Raw genomic sequence first — 26,276 nt, 5'->3', positions numbered from 1 at the left:
ATCCAAGTCTATAAGAGATATCAAATGATTTTTCACTGTAGAAAAATGTAGAAAGAGTGTATGTTTTAGAAGCGAGAACAGAATGAAATGAAGAAAAATGAGAAAAAGATCAATATAGTTGCTGTTAAAGGTGATATCATTATTGTTTGTGATGATGGTTAAATTAGTCTAGTAGGTTAGGATAGTAACTAGGTAATTAATTTTGGTGCTTCATTTATGTTACATCTCATGGTGATTTCTTCAGATCTTACACTGTTGGTGATTTTGGTAACATCAGAATGGGAAACAATGGTACATCTAAGATTGTGGGTATTAGATATATCTATTTGGAGACCCGTATTGAGAGCAAATTGATACTCAAAGATGTCAGACATGTTATAGATATTCGTCTTAACTTGATACATATAGGTAGACTTGATAATGAGTGATTTACACATTATTTTGATGAAAGCAAATGGAAACTCACTAAAGGTTCTTTAATTGTGGCAAGAGGAAAGAAGTTTAACTCTTTTTATGTCATGGAAGCTAAGCTACACAAAGGAGAGATTAATGCAATTCAGAATGGTGAAAGAATAAATCTTTGGCACAAGAGACTTGGTTATATCAACGAGAAGGGACTGCAAACTCTTGCTAGAAAGTGGTTCTTAGTTAGAAAAACACAGAGTCATCTTTCATACATATCCATCATCTAGAAGATCATATATTATTGATTTGATTCATATTGATATTTGTACTGTGCAAACTAGAACTCTTGGAGGTGCTCTTTATTTTGTTACTTTCATTGATGACCATTCTAGAAAAGTGTGGGTTTTTACTTTGAAATCTAAAGACCAAGTACTCGATGTTTTCAAAAAGTTTCATGTCAGTATTAAAAGAAAAACTGGCAGAAAGCTAAAGTGTGTTCGAGTAGATAATGGTGACGAGTATAGAGAACTTTTTGAGAATTATTGCAGGTTCCATGGTATTAGGCTTGAGAAAACAGTTCCTAAAATTTCTTAGCAGAACGGTGTGGCAGCAAGGATGAACAGAACCATTAAAGAAAGAATTAGGCATATGCTTTCCCATGCCAAGTTACCTAAGTCATTTTGGGCGAAGACCATGAGAACTACAGTTGACCTTATAAATCTTTCTCCATTAGTTCCTCTGGAAGGTGATGTTCCAAAGAGAGTTTGGAAAGGAAAATACTTTCGCTATCTTAGGAGATCTACATTAAAAATGTTCTTGAAAGATTCAACATAAGTAAAGCCAAAGTAGTTTGTTCTTCACTTACAGGTCATTTCAAGCTTAGTTCGAAACAATGTCTTACAAGTGAGAAAGAAAAAGAAAAAAGTATTCAAAGTATCTTACTCATCTACAGTAGGTAGTTTGATGTATGCTATGGTTTGTACTAGGCTAGATATATCTCATGTAGTTAGAGTTGTCAGTCGATTTCTCTCTAATCCTAGTAAGAAACATTGTGTAGTTGTGAAATAAATATTAAGATATCTAAGATGTACTTCCAGATTATATTTATGTTTTGGCAGTGATAAACCTATGCTAGAAGGGTATACAAATGCAGACATGGTAGGTGATATTGATTCCAGGAAGTTCACTTCGGGTTTCTTGATTATATTTGCAGGGGGAGCAATCTCTTGGCAGTCTAAGTTATAGAATTATGTTGCTTTCTTAACCACAAAAGCAGAATATATAGTAATTATTGAAGCATGCAAGGAAACTTTGTGGATGAAAAAGTTTATATAGGAATTGGGCTTGAAACAAGAAGGATATACTATTTATTGTGATAATCAAAGCATCATTCATTATTCTAAGAATTTAATAAATCATTCTAAATCCAAGCATATTGATGTTAGATATCACTGCATTCGTGGTGATGTACTTAAGATGAAAGAATTACACTTGAAAAAATGTGCATACCAATGAGAATGGATCAGATATGTTGACAAAGTCTTTGCTTAAAGAGAATATTGAAGCATGTAGACGAAGAACGAACTTAGTACAACCCACCATAGGAGCTGGAGGGAGAAAATTATTGGGTCCAGTCCATATGTGGGCTTGGACTAGATGATTTGGGCAGTAAGCCTAAATCTGATTTATTAAAAGAAATAAAAAGAAAAAAAGAAAGAGACGGCTCACTGAGGGTAGCGAACAAGGCATGCATGCGGCGAGGGAATAGTGGCAGCATGAGAAAGAAACAAAGAGAGAAAAGGAGCAAAAGTTAAGATTTTTGAGGGTTTTTGCTAGATGATCGAGCTACAAAACTTCGTTTATTTTGGATCAAATTGTATGTGAAAAATATTTGCAATAAGCTTTACATCTTAACGGTACCGATCTATAATTTGTTCTCTCTAAGATACTTTTCCGCTATACCCACTTTGTGAGACCTAAAATTTTCTTTTTATAAAATCTATTTTGACGATGATGATATATTAATGTTTCAAGATATTTGTTCTTGATGTTATCGTGATCCTTTGGTTATTCTAGAGAAGACTTATTGTAAACCTATTATCATTATCGGTGATAGTGGAAGTTTGAGATGGAATACGGTCCCGTGTTTCACTTTGTGATTGATTTATTATTTTACTGTTTATACTGTATTTTGATAATAAATTTATATTTTGATAATAAATTTATATTTTTGATGAGGAAAGTATTTTGATATAGCAGTTAACATAACGAAAAGAAAATTATTTCACTATAACTTTTTTTTTTCCAACACTGTAACGGGTCTAACTCGTCCACGATCGAGGATGCAGACGGTAGGAAAAATATTTCGCAACGCGTGGAATTCACATCTAAATGGTTGACCGCCTGACGATTTGTTTAGCTAACCGATGTCGACGATGGAAGGAGACCACTCGCTCCGTGTTTACTGCACCAAAACAAGGGGAAACAACACAGCGATGTGACCTGCGGTTGATGGCCATCTCTTCGGTGGAAAGCTTCGCCGGCTCAGATACGCTGCTACATATCCACCCATCCACTGAGTCTCAAACGATGGCACAACAAACCAATGGAAGACAAAATCCACAGCACAGCAATAATTTAAGTCGCAAGACAGCATTGACCGATGGATTTGGTCTGCAGCCATTCCATTGGGAGGTGAAGTGCACGCCTACGTGTGGGAAGCTGAACCACTCCATGGAAAGTCTGCACTCCACAACTTCCATATCCACAGTCGAGAACTCCGCGGAGAATGATGGCCGCTGGGAAAGAAGACGAGCACGAAGATGACTGTAGCACATTAAGACTCGAATCGGATCGTAACAAATGGGGACACAGATGAAGAAACACTTCGATCTGATACACGTCCTCCGCTAGTGCTCCACTAGCGAAGAATCCAGGCGAACCGGACACGGATGATGAGACTTGGAACTGTTCATCCTTTGATGTTGCAGGCCAGCTTTGCCCAGAAGTCTGCAAACATGTCTCGAGTCATCGCCATGGAACAAAAGACATGCATGCTTCGGCTAAAACTATAGCATGCCTTGTACTGGGATTCGAGCAGCAACGTTAGTGATCTTACCTACCATCATTGCCAACGATTATAGCAGTGCTGACCAACATCCATTTAAGCAAGCTTCTGCCATGAATGGCCACCACCTAACATCTCAACATGCATCCTCAGAACTGAGTTCTAATCCAAATCTTGACATGATCGTAATCCTAGTAATAAACTTTTGCTCTTTGACGTATGTATGTGATCCAAGTTGATGAACTGTAGCTTCCTTTTCCCTGAGGCCTCCCTTCCTCGCGCTCTATGTTGATTAGCCATACACGTATGTGAAACCGGAATGTGTGACAGTGCCACACAAACTGAGATGCTTAGGATGTGACATCACCGACGAATTGGCCGAGCGATTCAAGATTCATGGTCATCTGATACACGCAAAATGACAGAAGACTTGTTGGTGTCAAGACGCTCCATCTTGATTTGGACTTGACCTCGAATATATTCTTGTCCAGGATTTGGACTCAGAGCTTTGTCACGCCAACATCTGCCTGAGATCTCTCGAGATAAACTGTGTGATGGGTCTGTTAATTTGAAATAGATTTCCTTAAATACTATTCAATCCCTCGTATTTAGTTTAGATTCGAATTTTACGGGATAAAAATATTGATTGCCACAATTTTCTTCGCTCTTGCTTGGACTCGAGAGGAGTCGACGAGAAGGATCGATTCCATTAAGCCAAGATGATAACTTCACAACGACCCACCGAAGTCCTCCCTCCAGCGTTGGGTCCGATCAATCGAGAATGTCATCGATGATGGCGTGTCCAACAACCAATTGATGGCGAATGATGGCTGGTGACAGGCCCTAATGATTTATGTGTTTTCTAATTGGTTAATCACCGCCATCTACTTATCTGCGAGGGCCCCACTTTGTTGTACCCATAAAGGCCCCTCGTTAACTCCTTAATCAATCGATTACATTCACCTAATGACATTTCGCAGGTCGATAACTAATGATCGGACGTCGGAGGATCGACGGTGATAGTCTCCCATGGAAACACGTGCTGATCACGCCACCGACTTCCCTCGGCGCCGATGCACCGTATGCCGCAGTGTGGTGGAATCACACACTGCAATCCACTCAGACGGGACAAGCGAACAGGCAGCAATCGACAAGACGCCCACGCAAATGGAAATGGTGGCATTAAAATACCAGCCCGAGAATAATACGACTTTTGGACGACTGGAATCCCATCGCTGGCTACTCTCCCTCAAGTCCATCCGTGCCGGCACCACCGTCATAGCTCCCTTCTCTAAGCTCCGCCTCTCTTTCTCTCTCTCCGGCCACCTGCTGCTGCTTCTTCTTCTTCTTCCTGGCGATCCTGACGCCTTGTGAGAGCGCCGCCATGGATACTGCTCAGTGGCATCAGGTACGTACATCTAACGACTCGAGATCTGGGTGTGACTCCGTGGTTGGCTTTTGGGATCTCTTCGGTCTTATGTCGCTGGGTGTGGATGTCGGAGGACCTGATGCTCTGTGTTGAAATTGATGTGGATCTTTGTGTTGGAAGCTTGCAACCCTCGCCTCTCCTAATCTGCTTTTAATTCTCTCGTGCCTCCTCCTCTCTGGAATACCTTTTGCTTCTCCCTCCCCCCTCCGCAGTTCGTGCAATAAAAGCAGTGACATGAAAAAGGCCACTTTGCTTTGACATTGTTGATGAATAAAGTGCATCTGATTTCCCTTTCATCTTGTCTTTGCTTCGATCTTTTTCCATCTCTTTTTCTTAACCTCACATCGTTTCTGATCTCAAGAAACCTATCTATCTGTAGTCTGTGTTTGCTAAAGTTCTTTGGTGACGTCTAGTGTTCCTTATGGGGGGTGTGGGTGTTGTCAGGAAATAGGGCTGGTGAAGCCCGCGGAGATGGTGTCTTCCACCGCCACCACCAGCGGGAGTAATAGTTGCACCACGGCCAGGCCGCAGGTGACGGAGAGGAGGGCCAGGCCGCACAAGGGGCAGGCGCTCAGCTGTCCCCGGTGCAATTCCACCAACACCAAGTTCTGCTACTACAACAACTACAGCCTTACTCAGCCCAGGTACTTCTGCAAGACCTGCAGGAGATATTGGACCGAGGGTGGGTCTCTCAGAAACGTTCCTGTAGGCGGTGGCTCGAGAAAGAACAAGCGGTCCTCCGTCTCCTCCTCCTCCACCACCACCGCCGCCGCCGCCGCCTCCATGATCACCTCTTCCACCGCCACCGCTACATCTGCAGTAGTGTCAAACCCTAAAAAGCTCCCAACCGACTTCGTCCCCCCTCCCATCTCGCTCTCTGCTTCTCACAAGTTCCATGAGGGACAAGACCTGAACCTGGCTTTCCCTCACCCTACACTCCCTGAGTTCAATGACTTCCCCGGCTTGGAGAGCACTACAGTCAACAACAACAACAACAGTAGCAACACCGACAACAGCAGCAACCCATGCAATGCTGTTGGTGCTCTGTCTGCCATGGAGCTACTGAGCAGTGGTATGACCGCAAGAGGGATTGGGCCATTCGTGCCGATGACGCTGCCGGAATACCCAACCGGGTTCGGGTTGCAGGACTTCAGGGCTCCTGCCCTTAGCTTCCCGATGGAAGGCATTGACGGAGGGGGAGGAGAAGGGGGTACCGGTGGGTATGAATCATTGCAGGGGCTGCAGGAGGGTGCCGGTGGAAGGCTGTTGTTCCCTTTTGAGGACCTGAAGCCAGGAGTCCATACAAGCACTGCTGAGTTCGAGAACAACCGGAGCCAAGGTGGTCATCCTCCTGGCTTCTGGAACGGGATGATGGGCGGAGGAGGCTCATGGTAGAAGCATTCCTTGATTCCAAGAAGCAAAAGCTAAAATTCGAGCGTGTATTTACTTTCTGCTCTGGTTTCAGATGATGGTATTGAACCACTTTATTCGGGATTTCCTGAGGACTAACAGAGGACAAGAAGATACATGAGGTTCCTTCTCCTCCATTTCTTTCCATCACTACTCCCTGTTCTCGTCACCATGGACATGTGAAGCTTCTTTTTGGGTTGGCTTCAAGAGGGAGGGTGTCTTTTCTTGCTGGTAGGGATCATTGCACCACAGACTGAAAAGCATGGGAGAAGAATGGGGATCCTTTGTGCTTTCATGGATTTGGTATTCAGCTCATACTGTAGCAACAGTGTGGACTTTGCATGGACCAGAACTAGCTTAGGGCAAAAGCGAAAACTACCCACCCACTTCTTTGTTTATGTTACTACCACTCGGAACAAGGGGTTGAGGATACAACGTGCGTTAGCATTCATGGTATTCACTGGCTTTTTATCTGTCATTTTTCCTTTCCCTTCTGCGTCCGGTCTGAGATGTCATGTCTCATCATCCCCATCGAGATTCCTCCAGCTGTGAACGCACTCAGAGAAGCAGCGGAGAGCCAAGGAATAAGTCGGTATGGCCGCACTCCCCTTTCCCCCACCCCCTCGAAGTACTTCTTCCCCTTCGCATGGATTACATATACTCGAGTGTGTGTGTGTGTGTGTGTTAGGTGACTGTTCTGCTTCCATTATGATATTGGAAGACACATCCCCTCTGTCCCTCCCTTCCCCTCGCCTCATGTAACATAGACTGATGCAAGCTTGGCTTCCCCACACTAATGATTCCTTCCCCCACACACACCATCTCCATGCATGATTACCAAGAAGCCACTCACATGTGGGACCTCTGCAAACATTCCCCTAGGGATGAGGTATGGGGAATGATTCCTTCTTCGTCTTGATGCTGACACCAACACGTGGCTACTTATTTCATACAATAAAGGCTCTGTTACCGAAGGTGAGCGACATCCAAGTTTCTCTACGATGTCTGTTCTTCACATGCTGCCTAAGTTCATCTTCCCCATCGAATTGTCTTTCCCACAGGGACCTCCCATGCTGTGATCACCATAAGCCAACAGGGATAGGTAGGCGTTAAGTAAGGCGTGCCACCCACTCCATGTAACCTCACATGCTTTTGATGATCTGGTGACGCTGTTGCTTGTCTGCATGCCACTCGAGGTCCGCCAATTACGCCAGTAAATGGAACGTCTACCCTTCGAGTTTCCAGTCAAGGAACATCCATTGCCGTCTCCGTTTGATGCTCGTACCAAAGTCCTTCGTTTTCATCAGCATTATTGACGCATTCATGACCTTTTGATTTGCTGTCGTCGCATCTCCCTCTCTCTCTCTCTTACCCCATTCTAGTACGCCTTGCATTCTACTACGTATCGCATAGTTTTCCCCCCTCCTTTAAGAGGTAATAATGGATGGATCATGATGATCAGCATGACGACATGGAATGGAAGGGAATCCAAGCTGTGAGCATGCAACGCAAGCCGTATCCAATGATTCAGCTGAGGGAAGGATAGGTTGGGTAATGAAAGGTATTCTACAGCTGCTGCATTGAATGGTTTGCCGAGGGCCCGATTGGACTGTCGCAGAGCTTCAGCGTTCGCTAGCTAGCAGACGAACGTACTCGTGCCGACGCCATGTTATCACTGTTTTAATTCTCACGTACGAGTGACAAAGAATCAACACGTGAACTTGTCGGATCTCTTATTTCATGCTCTCACTATCTTTGCTGCTGCTGCTTCTTCTCTGTTTGGTGCTGTAGATTCAACAAGCCACAAGGAGAGAGAGTGAGAGAAAGGGGTCCAAAAATCAAAGAGCTAATTCTAAAAAGACTAAAAGGGTTGAACTGAATCATCTCCTATAATGATAATGATATGAATTCTACGATCTAAGCTTGTGGTGGAACAGGAGGTGCTGACGGATTTTACCTAATCAAACCAATGGCGTTATCATTTTTGATGATTGATCTGCTTGCCTTGTTTCCGATTGTCTTATATGAAAGATGGAAGATGTAGAGGGGACTTCGATCAACATCAGTCACCAAGTTCCAAGACACCAGAACAAGACAACGTCATGATAGAATGATCTCCCTGTTGCTCCTCTTCCTTCTTCCATCGAGGGGCCCCTTCAGAAACAGTGAATCGGCATGTGAATCCAATGCATGGGGTGCACCATCTTCGTTTGCTGGAGAACAGGAAGTTAACTGCTGTCTCGTATCGAAGGTCTAGCATTATCCAGAAAGGAGAGAAACATGTAGTTTCTCTCCTGTTTCTGCCAAGACTCCTCACAGCAAAACATGAGTGGCTTGTGGGAGGGAGTCTCATTTACCACGACCAGTACACAGTTCGTGGAGATATCCATTGTTGTGCAGAGTTCTGCAAGAAAGCCATCAAGTAAAGGATTGATGGACCACTACCGGATGGCATGAGAAGATATCCTTCTGAGACATATATCGGGCACTGCATTGGTTGGCCTGCTTTGATTACAAGGACGAGCCGAGTTCCTGCGGTGAACAACCGGCACAATGATGGCAAGCGTGCTCGGAAGAATAGGCTTGCATCTTAGGCGTCCATTGAACGGTCTTAGGAAACAAATAGGCTTTGGTGGCAAAATGCTTTTGGCGAACGGAAACGAATGTTTCGGTTCGGCCCATTAACAGAATCCTTTGGTCCGTTAAAGGCCCATATGAACACTGGCCGCTTCGTTCGACGACGACAGGGGGACGACAATAGGCTTAGTTCGTCAGATCGATCGATGATCTGAGGCCAAGCTGCGTCTTGGATCCTCGCACAGAGATTTCGCTTGGCCCGCGAAGCAGCAGCGTTTGTTGGACAATCTTTAGATTTCGAGACGGGGGTGGCATGACGCCGATCTTGGCGCAGCGGTTCCTGCCGTCGGTGGACTCGGAGTGCCTTGAGAGGCATTCCCTTCTCCCCCCGACCGGCGGTGCGACTTGGCGGTGGGGGAATATGGCGCCATGTACTTGCCGGCCCCCGGCGAAGCTCGGCATCATCCAAGAAACGAAGAGGTCTGCCGCCTTTCTTTATCTCCTCCGCATGATGCATACCAAGAGAAGAGAAAAAGAGAATTGAATGGGGTGAGTGAAATTTGGGTAGGCGTTTAAATTAGGGATTCCAATGGAGAATTCTGAGCTTTAATGTTCTATTCTTGTTCTCGATTCATCTTCTCGCTCTCTCTCTCTCTCTACTATTTATAGTCGAAAAGCTAGCCGCATGGTGGTTAGGGTTCTCTTTTGCTCTCCCAATACGGAAAAGCATCAAGAAAAATTACGTTCTTTGTAAGATTTTAGGAATAATTTGAAAGTTCAAAGCCATCAATCATAAAACCAAAAATGGTCCTTGGAAATTCAATGGTTCAGAAGCTAATTGGTGATCGGGATGACTACCATGTCGAGGTTGAGCTTAAAATGGATCTATACATTGTACTCAATGTCCTCAAAGTTGCCTGTTGTAAGCTCAAATGAAGCTAGGATTTGGTTTTAGAAATCATTGCTTACTGAACCAAGCTGAACACTGCTCATCCCCATTAGTTTGATTGAAAGAGCTTTTATCATCAGTATGGTTACTTGGAGATGAAACTTTTAGCTTGTATGATTGTTCTGCATGGTAAGTGATTTACTTGAGTTAGAGAAACACTTTCTAACCGAAAGTGCTTCACTCATGTCGATCGTTTGAAAGAGGAAGTAAAACTGCAGAAGATGCAACCTTGCAACACAGTCCATGACTGAATGCTGTACTTGGATCAGTGAAAATTGAGACTATCTGACATTCCTGAATAAGCTTCTCATTTTAATTTTCTTGGCATTCACCAGCAGCAGAAGCAATAAGACTGTGTTTTGTGATGAATTCCTGATACCTAACCTGACTAAAAATCTATTACTTTCGCTATTTATTATCACAAAAAATTTTCGGTGATGGTGGTAATTTTTCTATTGATGTCTGACAGTGAGATTATGTAGGTTGTTTTGTGGAACTTTAGATTATTATTTAGCGCTAGTGCTTTAAATTCTTGTCGGCACCTCATCAATCTCTTCTAGGCTAATTTTCTCTTTCAATCTGTAATGTGTTAAGTTTCACTGGTTTGACAATGTAGTGGTCCTTTCGTTTCATAAGATTCAATCAAAGTATTGTGATATGAAATTGCAACGGGGTGACTAATAATATGACATTTCCATATGCCTGATCCAACATTTGGAAGTAAACATGCTTCTTACTGAGATTAATTAGAGATGCATAGTTCTTCTTAAGAACAATCAAAGATGCTTCTTATGTAGATTCTGTTATAGGAAGAGGCAACCGTTTGACATGACAGCCAAAGACATTTTTCGTATCGAACACTTTGTAGACTACCAGTAATTCTTGGATTTTTGGTTATTTATCTAGATATGATGGTTTAAAAATCAGCCTAATTCCGTATTTTAGTGATTGCATATGTTTTTTTTTCCTGTTCTGGATTTTAGTTATCAGATATTAATTCATAAGTTGACTCTTTTTTTTTCCCCCTTTTGAAAACTAGTTATCAGATGAGAAGCTACAGGTGGAGGACCGCCCTTGCCTTGGATACAGGTGGATCCCCTAGTAGCAATGGTCAAGAGAACCTAGGGGATAATGCAGGGCTTGGCAGGACTCGATTGGGCACTATTGTACGAGCCGCTGCTGCACAGCTTCTTGAAAAGTTAAATGCTGCTCGGAAGAACTTTCCGATGAAAATATTCCTCCTCCTCTTGGGTTTCTACACAGCCAATGCTTTAGCAACAATCCTAGGGCAGACCGGTGACTGGGATGTCCTGGTGGCTGGCGTGGTGGTGGCTGTGATCGAGGGAATTGGCATGCTCATGTATAGAAAACCATTCACTACGCCCGTAGGGAGGTTGCAGAACTTAATTGTGATGGTGAACTACTGGAAAGCTGGTGTATGCTTGGGTCTCTTTGTTGATGCCTTCAAGCTAGGAAGTTAGAACTTGAATGTTTCTCGACCTGGCTATATCAATAATAGCTTTCCTGGTTTCTTCAGATTCGCTTGGCAATTGCCTGGAGTTCCCCTGGGTTCTGCTGTTTTTGAGCCAACTGGTTGACTTCGATGTGCCGTAGTTTTTTTTTCCTTTTCCATGTTCTTCTATTTGCTCTAAAATGTCTTTAAACGCTTAATAGTCTTGTGTCTTCTCAAGCATGTTCTGAACCGGTTCGATGAGCCTAACATTTCCAAATCCAGGAGCTGCAGGAACTATCAAGGTTCAATGACGAAATTGCTTATGTTTGCTATGAGTTATTTTGGGTCGTGTTTGAAGAGGTTCTGTTCTTGATGGATGGATCAACAACTTTGTGGTGCAGCCATTGGTATGCAAGTAGGCGTCACAAGAAGTGTGTTGTTCATGGTGCCTGCTATTGTTTAGATATCAACTATTAAACTCTGAGGTAGCAGATTCTGATTATTTCTTCGGCAGCAATGGAGTAAAAGGAGATGCAGATAGTGATTGCCGTCCTGCTTCTTTGCTTCCGATCTTTTTCGTCATCATGAGTTAAAATATCTTTCATTTTCAGTAGCTTTGTTTTTTTTTTTTCAGTTCCTCTAGTTCTTTTCTGTCATCGCCAATCACAATCTTCACACCATAATTGTTGGTGCTCGAACTTGTTTTCGTGGTGGAAGACTCCGCGATGTGAAAACTTCTTGGTTTAATTCAAAAGCTTTTATTGCATGTTGTCTCTAACTCTTGATCAAAATGATTACGTTAAAATTAATAGTAATACACTCATCATACCATATTAAAATGATTTTAAAATGATTATGAATTTCATGTTGTCTCTAACTCTAAAATTTAGGTTGAGCTAAATCGGATTGATCGACTCGAATGAGCCCTATTGTATTCCTTTTCTTCGTCATCAAATATAGTGCAAGTTAAACTTAATTAGCCCCTCAATTTTTGGCGTACACAGCTGATTTCTAATAACATATTACTAATGGAAAAGATAGTGATACCTTTTGCATGATGTCGATCCTTTACATTCTTGGATACCATACTTTACGACTGCTCTCTTTCCTTGTATAAACCTTTAAACTCTCACAACTTCATGACAAAGTCACTTTAATTACGTGCTCTTATCATACATCACTTGTTTCGCTCCTCGCAAACATGAGTGCAGTTTTTCTTTCGATTGATCCTCCGAGACATGCTCTCATGACTGATGAGGAAGGAGGAGTTCATGCGGAATGGTAGGCGACGATCCTCGAAGGTTCTGTATTTTTCTCACATGAAGAGGTTGAAAAAAAGAAGAAGAAGAAGCGTAATGTTTGGTCGGACGAAGAAACACCTCGGTAATGCTTGCATGAGATTGAGCTTCGACTCATCAAAAGTGGTTGAGAGAAGTGTCAAGCACTTTAAGATCAATGAAAAAGTCTCGGAATGTTGATCTGCCACATGCAGAAAGGAACAACATAATACAGGAGGTGATATATACATTTTAAGCAATAAATCATGAAAAACATGTAAGCACAAAAACCATGATTATATTATTATTATTATTATTATTATTATTATTATTATTATTATTATTATTATTATTATTATTATTATTATTATTATTATTATTATTATTATTATTATTATTATATAAAAATTAATATTAAAAATTAAAATTAAGTAACAATAGATTAAATTTATCATGCATATTTTTTGATGTAATCTAAAAAACTTTTATCTTATCTATAAATGTACCGTGAGTGATATATAATCTATCAATAACTAATTTGTATGGTGTAGTCTTGAATTTGCATGAGGTTATTTCTATTTATAAATAAGTAATTAATATATTTAATTTTAATATTTTAAATAATTATATCATAATTAAAATTTTTTTATTGATAAAATATTATAATCAAAATATAATTATATTTATAATATATTTTATGCCATTGTATATAATCTAATAGATTAATATTCTACAGTGTCAATATCGATCAAGCCCTCGATGGAAGCCATGTCCATCATCACAGTAGCGTCGCTCCTGCTGATCAAGATATCAGAACGGATCAAAGAAGTCGCTAATGCTGTCAACACGTTAGCAAACGAAGCCATGAAAGCTTAACGGAGTTTCCAAGGAACAATAGCTGCAGCCCATGTCTTGAACATGTGACGAACAATTCTATTCACAAAGACCTTTTCCTCTCCAAAAATATTTATTTTTTATACTTGCAAATAATGAGGCAAATTATACTATCATCTATTGAATTAAAATTTGAATACAAATGTCATAAATAAATATATATATATATATATATATATATATATATATATATATATATATATATATATATATATATATATATATATAGTGTAAGATGCCATTTTTCTCCTTTTGTAGACTCAGCTTTAGAATTTGTAAATAAAAAAAAAACATTTTTAATTCACATAAAACAAAATTCGTGACTTTTTCTTAATTGAAATAATAATTATTTTTTCTAGGAATAATTTAAATACCTGCTGAGAGGGCATGCATCGCACGTGCACAAGGAATTCGAGTCGGAATCCGTATCGGAGCAGCAGAGAGCGTAAGTACGTCGCCGCCTCGGTGCTGTTTCGGTTCGATCTCGAAAGCGAGAGACATGGAACCACAGCGAAACGGCGGCGGCGGCTGCGACGGAGGCGATGACGTTGCCGCCGTTAAGGAGATGCGCCAACAGATGGAGGACGCCATCGCGGCCCGCCGCCAGTCGCAGCAGGAGCTCCTCTTCTCCCTCCACTCCCTCGTTCCCGACTTGGCCTGCTCCCTCGACGTCTCCCTCCGCGTTATCTCCTCCTTCAACCGCCGCCCCTTCTCCCCCACCCCTAAACCCCCCTCCGATCACCATCCCCTCACCCCCCGCCGCCGCCACCTCCCTGATGCCCGCACCTTACCACGCACCCGCCCCAAGCCCTCGCCGCCCTCCCCCGGCGCCGAGGGCGGCGGCTCCGCTGGCGGCGACCGCCTCTCTGTCGTCCGCACCATGGTCGCCGTCTGCCTCCTGGAGCTCGTACCCTTCACCGAGATCGACTCCGCCGCTTTGCTTCGGCGGCTGGAGAACGACCAGTCCTCGGCCACCCCTGCCGAGAAGGCTGCGCTGGCTGATCTCGGTGGGGATGTCGGGCCGATCTCTGCAGTCGAGATGGCGCTCCGGCGAATCGCCGAGGAGAGCGGTGGAGTGCAGCTGGAGGAGTTCACCGTGAACGGGAAGACCACGCTGATGATTTGGGGCATCGATCGGAACAAACTCCTCAAGGAGCTTCCAGAGAGCTCTTCGCAGGGTCAGCAGCCGCCACCACGTCCACCGTCGACGGAACCCAGCTCGAGCAAGGGGAATAGTCAGTCCCAGGTCCCAACAATGGCCGGAGTCGATAATACTTCCATGACGATGCCAAGTCCGTCGCCGGACATGTGGATGGGGCCTTCCGACACCCATCTCGCTGGAATGCCCCATATCTTTCCTGGGTCTGGTGGTCCGCCTTTGGTTGGTCCGAGGGGAGCGCCTAGAGTGGTCGGCATGATGGGGATTCCACGGATGATGGGATTTACTCCCCTTCAGAGGCCACTCATGGGACCTGGTAACACTCCGGGTGGCCCTAATCTGGCGACGCCGAAGCAAAGCTCCGAGGAAGATGATCTAAAGGATCTCGAGGCATTGTTGAATAAGAAGACATTCAGGGAGTTGCAGATGTCGAAGACAGGAGAGGAGATTTTGGATCTCATTCACCGCCCTACGGCAAGGGAGACTGCTGTTGCTGCCAAGGTTTGGATACCTCACTTTAGTTTATTGCGGCTCTTTGCATCCTATCGATTCTACATAAAGCATCAGTTCATATAGTAAAAGAAAGATGATATATGATTCTAAATCAATCTTGGGGTCATTACAGCTGCTTAATGGTTCGGATTTGGAGAGCAATTTTACCTTCGGGACGTGTCAAAACTGTAACTTCTATGATAAATGCTTGCTTAACTGTGGCTGCTAGAATGCTGTCTTAGATAGGAAAGTGGTCATTTGTCTTAATTGGCAATTGTTCTATCCTTTTAACATTTTATGTTTATACTTTATACAACAAGCCATGCTTCCAGCTTGGCTTTTAGATGGACTAGAGTCATGCTCATGAAGGATTCTGGAAGATCCAACTTTTGTTTCAACTTTTAGTGTTGTTCTCAAATGCAAATTTTGGACACAAGAAACACAGAATTTAGTGTAGCCTGTCTCCATTTTGGTCTTTTTTGTTGGTCTAGTTTATCTGAGTGATGGAAAAAAACATCATTGAATGCCACACTTGGTTGGCGTATGAGGTGGCCTTTCGATGTTTAGGTTCTGCCTGAGGCTTTTGATAAGCCTCCAAATAGTTCATACTAATTAGGGTTGCGAGGAAAAACATTCAAGTGAGTATTCTGTAAAGGAAGGGACATGATTGATCTCAGGTGCATGTTATGACATGGCACAATTGGACTTCCATTTGGTCAATTTGAACATGCTAGTTAATTTGATTGGAAAACTTGATCAATTCTCTGTGAAGTTGCCATTTCAACTTGAGTTGGCAACTTGCAATATTTAATGGATTATAAATAACATTTCGGAAGAGGCCTAATATCTAGTTTGTGTTCACAATCATAAATCTCTCATTCTATTTTAATGTGTAATGCTGATATTCTATATTAATATTGAAAGTAACCTGGCTTGCTTTGTTTGATAGTCTGAGAAGCGTGCTTTGACATGTAGTTCTTCATGCATTGACATGCATATTGAAATCTGCAGACCTTGGCATATATCATCTGTTCAATAAATATGAAGGATATCTTCTAGTGATTTATTGGTTAGTGTTGCTTGCATTACCGACTCTAAGCCAGGCAATCCTTTTCTCAGTTCAAGACAAAAGGGGGCTCTCAACTCAAGGAATACTGCTCTAATTTAACTAAGGAAGACTGCCGTCGCCAAACTGGTTCTTTTGTTGCTTGTGATAAGGTTAGTGTTATAGTTGAGATTTTGTAAGAGTAGCATGCTAATCATTGCCATTTGCCATGTTACTGGAAGGTCAGGAGTTCTATTTGTAAATTACATTTTGACAACTTGCATCAGGTTAATATAAGTGTGTCTTATCATTGTTTTATTTGCTTTACTGTTCTTGGTTATCTTATTTTGTCATGTGCAGACAAGTGAACAGAGACGAGTTCACAAATTTGGTTGTTACCTTCTAGTTGGTATCATTAATATGAACATTACTCAAGCAACAACATATATATGGCACAGCTGCATTATTGACTAAACTAAGTTGAATCAATCATGAATTTTATGAACTCCAATTTTAATACATTCATTAGGCCTTCTACCAATCTCATGATATCTGAAACCACACTTTAAGTCAGTGTCACTGTTCTGTGTGCATCCTTTAATTACCTCAACATAGCAAACAGTAAGAGATATAGACAGTTGGATTCTATTGACATTTATAAATCTCTTCAATCTATTAAGTTGCTAATTTTTTGAAGACCTGTTTACCTTTGAACTTAGTGTGTGTAAGCAAGAACGTTCCTCGGTGTGTCATTCTCTCGCTTCTTTATAATTTTTCAGGTACTATATTCAGTGTAAACCATCTTAAGATTATATGGATCTCTGTACATCCTCTCAGTTTCCAGGATGCAAATTCTGTGAATCCTGTTTTATCTGTTCAGAAATCGGCTCGTCTGGCATCGCATGTGGTGCTACCATGCCAACAGTGGGAACATTCCTCAGCAAAGAAAGCCATTACCTAATTCCATCTTTCTGCGTAGCACTTTGGATTCTTTAATGGTTCAGATGGGTCACATGTTCAGAAATAAACTTAAAACTCTGATAAGATCATCCGGTTGCTCGAAGAAGAAATATATAAAGTTAAGAAATATAGATCCTCATGTGTTGTGGGTGTGTTTAGGTGCAAGAGGCACATACCTTAGGTTCTCCTTTGAATCCTATGTGCTTGTGTGAGACTAGGAGCATAGTCTATTTCTTGTCTGCTTTAGTTGAGTGCATCTTTATCTACACTCGAAATGAAATATTTGAAGGATCTACATCAACTGTTCAATGTGTGTACAAAGCAAGGTTTTGAATACTGGTTCGTATTGGCATACCGAGCTTTGCTTGGTCTGGTACGTACTAGTATGTACTGTCGGTATACCCTAAAATCTTAAAAATACCTTTATCTATCACGTCAGGGCGTACCAACCAGTACGCCTTGATAACGGTCGAAATCCAAGGTGGTATCGGTCAAAACACTGATACCACTTGGTAGAGGGCGGTCTGTGTATCAGTATCGTCTTGGATCGGTATGTACCACTCGTACTGGGTGGTGCACATCGAAATTGCAAACCCTGGTACAAAGTAAGACTTTCTTAGAGAACTAAAGCCATATGTTTTTGTTGGTCTTAATGATGACATTGAAGTCTTAAATAGATGATTTTTCTAGTCAATTCTGCAAGAGAAGAAAAAATAATTACCAGAACAACCATGCATTTGCAAGCCAATGTATTTGGTGTGAATGCAGGTGAAATATTTGTTGGCATATTGAGGATATCTCAAGTTGCACAGGAAGAAACTTATCAAGTGTCAGAAAACATAGACTGTTTCAGTGAGTAGATTTAGATTATGAAACTGAATCAAAGACAACCAGCAGTAAAGAGGTTAGAATTATTTAAAGTATGAAAAAGTTAAGAGCCTAATGATGACCACAAGTACTTGTAATAGACTATGTGGATCCTACCTGCAATTAGCTCCATCAAAGGCAGTTTCTTGCTATATTTCTTGGTGGTTTATGACCTGATGTCCTTTCTTGCTTCTTCCAAGTTTTATTTAGTCTTCATAATTTTCAGGACATTGAATCTTTTGTTGATATGGCCAATTCTATGAATGAAAAATTGAAGTAGGTTTTTTTGCTTGTGATATATACACTAAAACTTGACAAGTGGGCATCCCAGGCAAGCCACCTAGAATCTCTAGGGTCATTATGTCTTTTTATCACTGGTTGTAAATCGAGTTTTCCTTGGTTTTCATCTCCTTATTGGATGTCTAAGTTGGTATTGCTGAATGCTTGGAATAATTTGTTTCGTAACTTTGTGTGTTATATGTTATTAGACTTTAGCAATTTGGCACTCCCTATGCTTTCACTTGTTATTGCAACAATGACAACTTTCCTGACATGAAGCCGTACTCCAGAAGATCAAGGCTCACTATTTTACGACCTTATTTTTTAGCTTAGTTGCTTTTTGGTTGAAGGTTTTTGATCTCTCCTTTATTTGCAAGCAGGTTCATTTCCGCCGTATTATTGCTCCACATACTGATACAAATTTAGGTGACTGCTCTTTTCTCGATACATGCCGTCATACAAAGGTTAACTTGACTTTCTATTGATTTTTAACTAATTCCCATTCTCCTTTCCTGGTTTACATCGTTTAACATATTCATGGCAGACTTGCAAATATGTTCATTACGAACTCGACCAAACACCAGATGCTCCAATGATATTGGGATCTACTAATCTTCCACCTCCAAAGCCAATAAAACCCCGAAGGGCTGAATATTGTTCAGAAGTTGAGCTTGGTCAACCCCAGTGGATAAACTGTGATATCCGTAACTTCAGAATGGACATTTTGGGACAATTTGGGGTTATCATGGCAGACCCTCCTTGGGATATTCATATGGAATTGCCATATGGTACAATGGCTGATGATGAAATGAGAAATCTTAATGTACCTGCATTGCAAACTGATGGCCTAATATTCCTTTGGGTCACCGGGCGTGCAATGGAACTTGGACGTGAATGGTTAGTTATATATATTTCCTTTATTTTCTTTAGAATTTGCTGATAGTGTGATTTGGTAAATAGATGGTTGAAGGCATCAATGACTGACAAATTTCTAGACACAAAAGCATACATGATGTTCATGCATAGGCCTTCAAGTGTTGTGATCTTCATTCCTTTGTTCCTTGCACTACTCATAGCAGCTATTGAATATTTTTAATCACCTGTAAAGCTGAACCTTAAACCTGCTTTATCACTTCTTATTTACTCTAATTTTGGTGTTTTATGGTTTATCTGCCAATGTTATTTGATAAATGAATCTTTTGATTTTTCATGTTACTCATCAATCTTTTATCCTCTGTACTTGTTTTTGGCCATGACACCAAGTGATATTCAAGTTGATAGGTCTAACATTTAATTAGAATCTTGAAGTTCTGCTGCATTACACAGCCTATCTTTTGATGATAAAAATTGTATCTGCAATCAGACATTCAAGTGGTGGAGAGTAGCATACCGACTATTGGCTACACGATACAAGGCTTCATAGTTCATACCACTTAGAAGTTAGAACTTGGACCAAACTTAATACTACTAGAAGAAAACTAAGGGGCTATTTGGATTGAGATTAAGTCTGAGAATACAACATAGTCCTGTAATAATCAATCTTTAAAGGGCCTCGTCTTGTAAGATTGATACTGACTGGTTAAAGGGATGCATTTATTTAAGTGCAAGGCTACAGTCAATGGAATAACCTATTTAAACAACATGGTCGAATGACTTATTTCCTTCTGTATATCATTAGTCTGGATGAAGGTGTAAAGCAAAATCCCTACATTCGTAAACCAAAGTTACCAAACAAGTATCAATCTGACTATCTGAGGTATAAGTTTAGCTTAATTATGGGACAACTTCACTTATTCCCTTCATGCTTGATCAAAACTAATCTTGTGTTTATGTGACCACCAATTGAATATTCAATTTAACCAAGTGGTTTTCGCTGATACAAGAAGAGGCTATTCAGTTTCTCAGGATATGGTTATCTCAACTCTTTAGTGCACCATGTCTTGCTTTTAATACTTTTACCATATCCATGAAATAAATGGTGACAAGAATTAGTTATAGTTTGCTATGTTATTTTCTTTCAGGTTGAACAAAATTGAAGTTGTATTATAATCGATTCAGACTCTCTGATGATTATTATGAGTCGTTGCTATTTTTGATTCAATTAGATCATTGTATGTGTTCTTTCTGTTCTGCTACTACAGAGCAATATGCAAAATTTATTTGTTCGAACAACTTGTATCATGATGGTAGGAGGATCTTGAATTAGCTCATCTAAGCATTTCATATTCTTACCAGTTTAGAGCTTTGGGGATACAAACGTGTCGAGGAAATCATTTGGGTGAAGACCAATCAGCTTCAACGGATTATAAGAACTGGACGCACAGGGCATTGGCTCAATCATAGTAAGGAACATTGCCTCGTTGGAATAAAGGGTAATCCTGAGGTAAACAGGAACATTGACACCGATGTTATTGTAGCTGAAGTTCGGGAAACAAGCCGAAAACCTGATGAGGTAATAAATACTATTTTGTAACTGTTTTCTATGTAACTGAATACAGACAATATGTATCGACATACAAATTATCTATCATACATCATAGTTGTGAGGATATAAGAACCCCTTTGGTATCTTGCCCTTTCCTCCTCGTTTGAGAACGACCCATTGTCGCAGCTACTTCTTTCTTGATTTCATCAACATCTTGTTACATAATTTTGTAAATATGAAGGGATTGAATTTGAAAATTCTGCTTCCTGAACTCTTCACATTTTTTGGTATATTTCTGACATATGCTCACTTGTGCCCATTGTAATATTTCTGGCTGCTAGCTGCAACTGATACATGCTTGAACTGCAGATGTACCCGATGCTGGAAAGAATTAGCCCGAGGACGAGAAAGTTGGAATTGTTTGCTCGTATGCACAATACGCATGCAGGGTATTCCCTTCTAGTCTATATCATGTCTACTTGGTCTTAGCTAATCTTTTGTACATGTGCATATCTTTTACTCGGTGTTTGCATTGGTGCTTGCTTTTATATATGTGCTCGAGTTCTGCCTGTGAAAATGGTTTTCATTTTGATCCCAAGATACATCATTTAATACATCCTTATCATATTGGTTCATGTATAAGCCGCTACCGAGTTATTTCTTGATCATTTTCCTTGGTGAACTCATGGAGAACTTTGGTTGACACCACGGAACATGATGTTCTCGCATGTATTGTTCCACTTAGAAGTTGCACCCCCTTTTCATTTTCCTTCATGTTGTTGTTACTCTATGTGAATTCCTTGCAGATTATCATATTGTTGAAGATGTATTTCTCTTTCTGTACCATTTAATGGTTGATCTCTTGTAATCAGGTGGCTGTCACTTGGCAACCAACTGCAGGGGGTGCGGCTGGTAGATGAGGGTCTTAGGGCAAGGTTCAAGGCTGCTTATCCAGATGTGGAGGTACAGCCAGCATCACCTACCCGAACGACTTCTGCCATGGACGCAGACTCGAGCGCCTCTCAGATGAGGGCACCTTTTGCAGGCATGGAGATGAAGCAACCAACCGACCAATTTATGGAACCAGTTGCATCTGCTGGCTATGCATCTGTTGGAAAACCAACTGCTCCAGATGCTGAAGCTGCAGCTTAGTAGCAAAGTTTTGTGGAGCATAACACACTGCATCAGAGTCATCGTCGATCCGATGTGAAGCAGGCTTGAAGCTTTGTGAACTGCTACTGTCATCTTTGATGCTTTCAGAAGTGCAGCAGTGGCCTGAAATCCCAGTCTTTCTTAAAGTATGTTTCACTGTGCTCTCCTAGATGATTTAGAACAGGTTTTGAGCATGCTTGAGCACCAACCGATCTCTGTAGAATTAGATAATCTTGAAGGTGGATTGTGTATTAATAGTTACCTAGTGGTTTGGACTGACTATTTGTTGGGGAAAAAAAATTTATATTATACGATAGAAATGAATCATGTTTTTGTCATCAATCCATTTACTTACTCAAAATGCGTCGAGTCAAACGCATCCAAACAAACCTTTCTCCACTTCCAAGATGGGTTCAAAATTATCTTATGAGGTAAAGATGTGGTTTAATTATGATTTCACACAGTGTCTCTAAACTGATCTATAACTTCTTATAATCCAACTTTATGCAATAACTTATATACATAGAACTGCCTCTAGATGTTTAAATTAAATTAATAAGACTTATTAACCTAATTTAAAATAACTTTTGGTTTTGATACTAATTCATATATATATATATATATATATATATATATATAGTTTTATTTATCTTAATGTGATCGGTTAACTAACAGAAACATAAAAACAAAAGATAAAATATATTCTTAATGTTTCAATCGGTGGTGACGAACAATGATGTTGTTGGGAGGTGAGGATCGTTTTATATCTGCGTTAACGTCGTAATTGCCTAATGGACTTTTCGTCGCTTTGCATTGGATGCTCGACATCTATATTGATGTCGACTTAGATGTAGAATGACGTTGCTCGATAATCATATTGACGTTGACATAAATATAGAGCGATAATATTCTGCATCTATATCGACAGTTCTTTCATCGTTTGATAATTACGTTTACGTTACTTACTGCAGAGTGACGAAATGAGTTGCCATGAATGAGAAAAATAATGCACACATGCAACTTCTTGATACCGTCAAATGCCGTCGTGTCCAAGATGCTCAGTTGGACTTTAGATCAATCGTATGGCAGTAGTTAGTTTCTGTGACTCTCTCTCTCTATCCTTTCTCAATCCCTTTTTGTACAATTTCACCATATTCAACAACTCACACCGGAACGAGTTGGGACTGTCTCCAATCCCAGCTGTTTGCTTTTCCTCATTGTCTCCGCCGTCGGGAGACAGCCCATCATCTCCTCCTCCGCATCATCATCTTCCCACCGAACTCCACCATGTTTTCCCAGCTCTGTCGTGCGGACCCGTGAGCGAGATGAATGAACAATGGGTCCCCCTACCCTCGCATCTTTTGAGGAGTCGAACCCATGATTGCTCCTCTTCTTTTTCCTCGAACGTTCTACTAGGTATCCGCTGCGTCCATGATTAACCTGCTCCGGTGCTGGTCCCAAACTAGCGAACGGTGATCCACCGAGGGACACTTCCAACTGTCACTCTTCCCTGCCGCCTCATACAGCCACCAAAGCCCCGACGCATCACATGGCCACCTGAATAGTTCCAACGACAAGTCGACCAGTGGGTTGCGTTCGCTTAACGGGTGCTGTCCCGACCGCGTCAAATCCGCGTCTGACTCCCTGCAATCAATACTATTGGGCCGAACCAACTTCCGACCCGCGGGAGTCAATGAATGGGCCCCATCCTAAATGCCAAAGCGACCCGCCATGTCACGTAGATGGTCTTCCCGAGATCCACTAACCGTTCCGTGACACATGTTGCAGCCAATGACGAGGCATGCTTCGGCGTACATGGCTGCTAATTGCTCCTCCAATTCGTGCAATCCACGCCATGGTGGTTTCCCGAAGATACCTTGACGGCCTCGTGTGTTCGAGCCTTTGTTGTCGTTTTGCAACGTCAAACGTACGGCGGGCATTTTAGCGAACACAAGTTGGGCGTTAAATGAGTTGGTCTCTCACACACTTCCTTCCCTCTTCTTTATACGCTTCGTGTCCTCGTCCCCTTCGGCTGTGGTTTCTCTCCTCCTTCCCACTCCGCGTCCTCCGACGACTCTGCTTTGTGCTCTGTGTGAGGGGGGAGAGGGATGATACCGATTAGTTTAGCGTCGGTGGTGATGGCTGTGGTGGGCGGTGCGGTGCTCCTGAGGATCGTCCTATCGTTCAAAACGCTGGTGCACTGCCTGGGGCGGTGGTGGCGGTGGGTGGAGGAGCGGACGCAGGCGTACCAGAACTTCGAGATCCCGCGGTACAGCGATTGCGGGCAGGAGAACCCCCTGTACCGCCGCGCCGCCGCCTACGTCGCCGCCCTCCCTTCCCTCGAGGACGCGGCCGCCGCCAACCTCTTCTCCTCCGGTCGCAAGCCTAACGACTTCTTCCTCCTCCTCGGTCCCGGCCACTCCGCCACTGACTCCTTCCTCGGCGCCCGCGTCTCCTGGACCAACGCCCCCTGCGCCGGCGGCGTTCCCCGCCTCGTTCTCCGCCTCCGCCGGCAGGACCGCACCCGCGTCCTCCGGCCTTACCTCCAGCACGTCGAGTCCGTCGCTGATGACCTCGAGCTCCGGCGAAGGGAGGTCAGGCTCTTCACCAGCTCCGTAGGCGCCGGCGACGGCGGGGGCCCGCGGTGGCGGTCGGTGCTGTTCACCCACCCCGCGACGCTCGACACGGTGGCGATGGACCCGGAACTTAAGGCGCGGATCCGCGCCGACTTGGAGTCCTTCCTCAAGGGTCGAGCATACTACCACCGCCTCGGTCGGGTCTGGCGGCGGAGCTACCTCCTCCACGGGCGCCCCGGGACCGGCAAGTCCACCTTCGTGGCGGCCATGGCCAAGGTCCTCGGCTACGACATCTACGACGTCGACCTCTCCCGCGTCTCCGCCGGCGGCGACGACCTGAAGGCCCTCCTCCTCAGCACCACCCCCAGGTCGGTGATCCTGGTCGAGGACCTCGATCGCCACCTCAAGGGCAAGGGCGTCGGCGAGGAAGGCGAGTCGCAGCTCACCCGGATCCTAAACTTCATGGACGGCATCTTCTCGTGCTGCGGCGAGGAGCGGGTGATGGTATTCACGATGAGCTCCGACGGCGGCGGTATGGAGGGGGTGGAGCCGGCCGTGCTGCGGCCGGGACGGCTCGACGTGCACATCCACTTCCCGCTCTGCGACTTCACGGCGTTCAAGACGCTGGCGAGCAGCTACCTGGGCCTCAAGGACCACAAGCTGTACCCTCAGGTGGAGGAGGGGTTCCACAGCGGCGCCAGGATCAGCCCGGCGGAGGTCGGCGAGATCATGATGGCCAACCGTGGGTCGCCCAACCGGGCGCTCAAGTCGGTGATCAGCGCGCTGCAGCAGGCGTCGTCCAACGCCGGGCGGAACCCGAGCGAGAGCGGGTCGGGGCGGCGGTGGGAGGACCCAGAGGCGGGCAGCGGCAGCGGTGGCGGCGGTCTGGGGTTCGGCAAGGAGTCAATCAAGGAGTTCAAGAAGCTGTATGGGATGATAAAGATGAAGAGTGGGAGCAAGAAGGAAGACGCGACGCCGGCGGCGTCGGCCGCGAGCGCTACCCCGGACAAGCTCGATAAAGATCATCCACATTGACGAATCAATTGGGTTTCTGGAGGCAAGACTACATATCGCTCGCTCTCTCTCTCTCTCTGTGATCACTAAAGAAATCGGTTTGGGGCTTCAATCAATTTTGATCTGGAGAGATCGACATGGGAGCATCGAAAGTGTAGAAAGATTTAGGGAAGAAATTGGTGTGTATACTGTAAATGTTAGCTTTCGCGAAGAACTAGTTTTGTATTCATTCATTGTTTGGGCCTGTGGATGTGCCCCAAAACACGAGCGTTCAAAGTCGATAAGGAATGCAATGCGCCACAGAAACGGAGGTCAGATAGATTTCCTCGTGGCACTGCCACAGAACTCGAGATCAGATCTAGTGGCTAGGAGGGCAGATTCGATGCTGATGATTCATACATGTTAGCCATAGCCCTCGCACCCGATGCTTGCAGCTCTGGATTGAATGTGGCTCACTTGTGACGGATCCATCTTCTTGCAGCGACTTGCTTGCCCTCCCATCTCCACGGCAGCCGGCCGGCGTGCATCTATCTATCGTCTTTGTGAAAGCAGAAGCTTATCACCAGTTGTCCGGCTAGAGACAAAACTAGCTCAAGATTCGACTATTACCTCTCCTTCATAATTCTACATTCTGTAAGTTCGTGTTTCCAATGTCTCTCCAAAACTATAATCCAGACTATGTAGGAAGAATTCCAAACAGAGACAACCTATCGATGATATCATGCACACTCTAATGAGAGAATAAAAAACAAATCTTTCACAAATTAAGAACGCCTTTTCACAGCCTCTCCAATAATATTAACACACCACAGATGCTCAGAGATGTCATTATGCAAACATTGAATA

The 26,276-nt window shown here is 43.1% G+C and overlaps 4 protein-coding genes across 6 annotated transcripts; all 4 read left to right on the top strand.

The window, feature by feature from the left end:
- Positions 1–4,678: 4,678 nt before the first annotated feature.
- Positions 4,679–6,448, top strand: LOC135644904 (dof zinc finger protein 1-like). Of its 2 annotated transcripts, XM_065162872.1 has the most exons (3): positions 4,679–4,880; positions 5,346–6,292; positions 6,367–6,448. In XM_065162872.1, coding segments are annotated over exons 1-3 (972 nt in total). In that variant the 5' UTR covers positions 4,679–4,856; the 3' UTR covers positions 6,368–6,448. The 2 variants fall into 2 exon arrangements, with proteins under 2 accessions (XP_065018944.1, XP_065018943.1); XM_065162871.1 differs by having other exon boundaries at positions 4,713–4,880; positions 5,346–6,448.
- Positions 6,449–9,044: 2,596 nt separating this feature from the next.
- LOC103993221 (ycf20-like protein) lies at positions 9,045–11,373 on the top strand. 2 transcript variants are annotated; one of them, XM_009413199.3, is made up of 2 exons: positions 9,045–9,368; positions 10,877–11,373. In XM_009413199.3, the coding sequence occupies exons 1-2, from the start codon at positions 9,202–9,204 to the stop codon at positions 11,316–11,318; spliced, it is 609 nt and encodes a 202-aa protein (XP_009411474.1). In that variant the 5' UTR covers positions 9,045–9,201; the 3' UTR covers positions 11,319–11,373. The 2 variants fall into 2 exon arrangements, with proteins under 2 accessions (XP_009411474.1, XP_009411475.1); XM_009413200.3 differs by having other exon boundaries at positions 9,225–9,437.
- A 2,495-nt stretch (positions 11,374–13,868) lies between these two features.
- LOC135645844 (probable N6-adenosine-methyltransferase MT-A70-like) lies at positions 13,869–22,182 on the top strand. Its single transcript, XM_065164662.1, has 7 exons — positions 13,869–15,121; positions 16,232–16,330; positions 18,644–18,727; positions 18,808–19,160; positions 20,499–20,715; positions 21,058–21,137; positions 21,561–22,182. Exons 1-7 carry the CDS (start codon positions 13,961–13,963, stop codon positions 21,838–21,840), a joined length of 2,274 nt encoding a protein of 757 aa, XP_065020734.1. The 5' UTR covers positions 13,869–13,960; the 3' UTR covers positions 21,841–22,182.
- An 811-nt stretch (positions 22,183–22,993) lies between these two features.
- LOC103993224 (AAA-ATPase At2g46620-like) lies at positions 22,994–25,663 on the top strand. Its single transcript, XM_009413202.3, has one exon. It carries the CDS (start codon positions 23,949–23,951, stop codon positions 25,449–25,451), a length of 1,503 nt encoding a protein of 500 aa, XP_009411477.2. The 5' UTR covers positions 22,994–23,948; the 3' UTR covers positions 25,452–25,663.
- Positions 25,664–26,276: the final 613 nt, after the last annotated feature.

Source organism: Musa acuminata, chromosome BXJ3-8, assembly GCF_036884655.1.
Source record: "Musa acuminata AAA Group cultivar baxijiao chromosome BXJ3-8, Cavendish_Baxijiao_AAA, whole genome shotgun sequence".
In the NCBI taxonomy this organism is placed as follows: Eukaryota; Viridiplantae; Streptophyta; class Magnoliopsida; order Zingiberales; family Musaceae; genus Musa; species Musa acuminata.
This window is presented reverse-complemented; position numbering and strand designations above follow the sequence as displayed.

Coding starts and splice junctions, on each gene's coding strand:
- LOC135644904 (XM_065162871.1), top strand. CDS start 4,857: ATGGATACTGCTCAGTGGCATCAG. Junction 4,881..5,345: donor ATACTGCTCAGTGGCATCAG/GTACGTACATCT, acceptor GGGTGTTGTCAG/GAAATAGGGCTGGTGAAGCC.
- LOC103993221 (XM_009413199.3), top strand. CDS start 9,202: ATGACGCCGATCTTGGCGCAGCGGTTCCTGCCGTCGGTGGACTCGGAG. Junction 9,369..10,876: donor ATCATCCAAGAAACGAAGAG/GTCTGCCGCCTT, acceptor TTTGAAAACTAG/TTATCAGATGAGAAGCTACA.
- LOC135645844 (XM_065164662.1), top strand. CDS start 13,961: ATGGAACCACAGCGAAACGGCGGCGGCGGCTGCGACGGAGGCGATGAC. Junction 18,728..18,807: donor ATACATGCCGTCATACAAAG/GTTAACTTGACT, acceptor TATTCATGGCAG/ACTTGCAAATATGTTCATTA. Junction 19,161..20,498: donor ATGGAACTTGGACGTGAATG/GTTAGTTATATA, acceptor TATTCTTACCAG/TTTAGAGCTTTGGGGATACA.
- LOC103993224 (XM_009413202.3), top strand. CDS start 23,949: ATGATACCGATTAGTTTAGCGTCGGTGGTGATGGCTGTGGTGGGCGGT.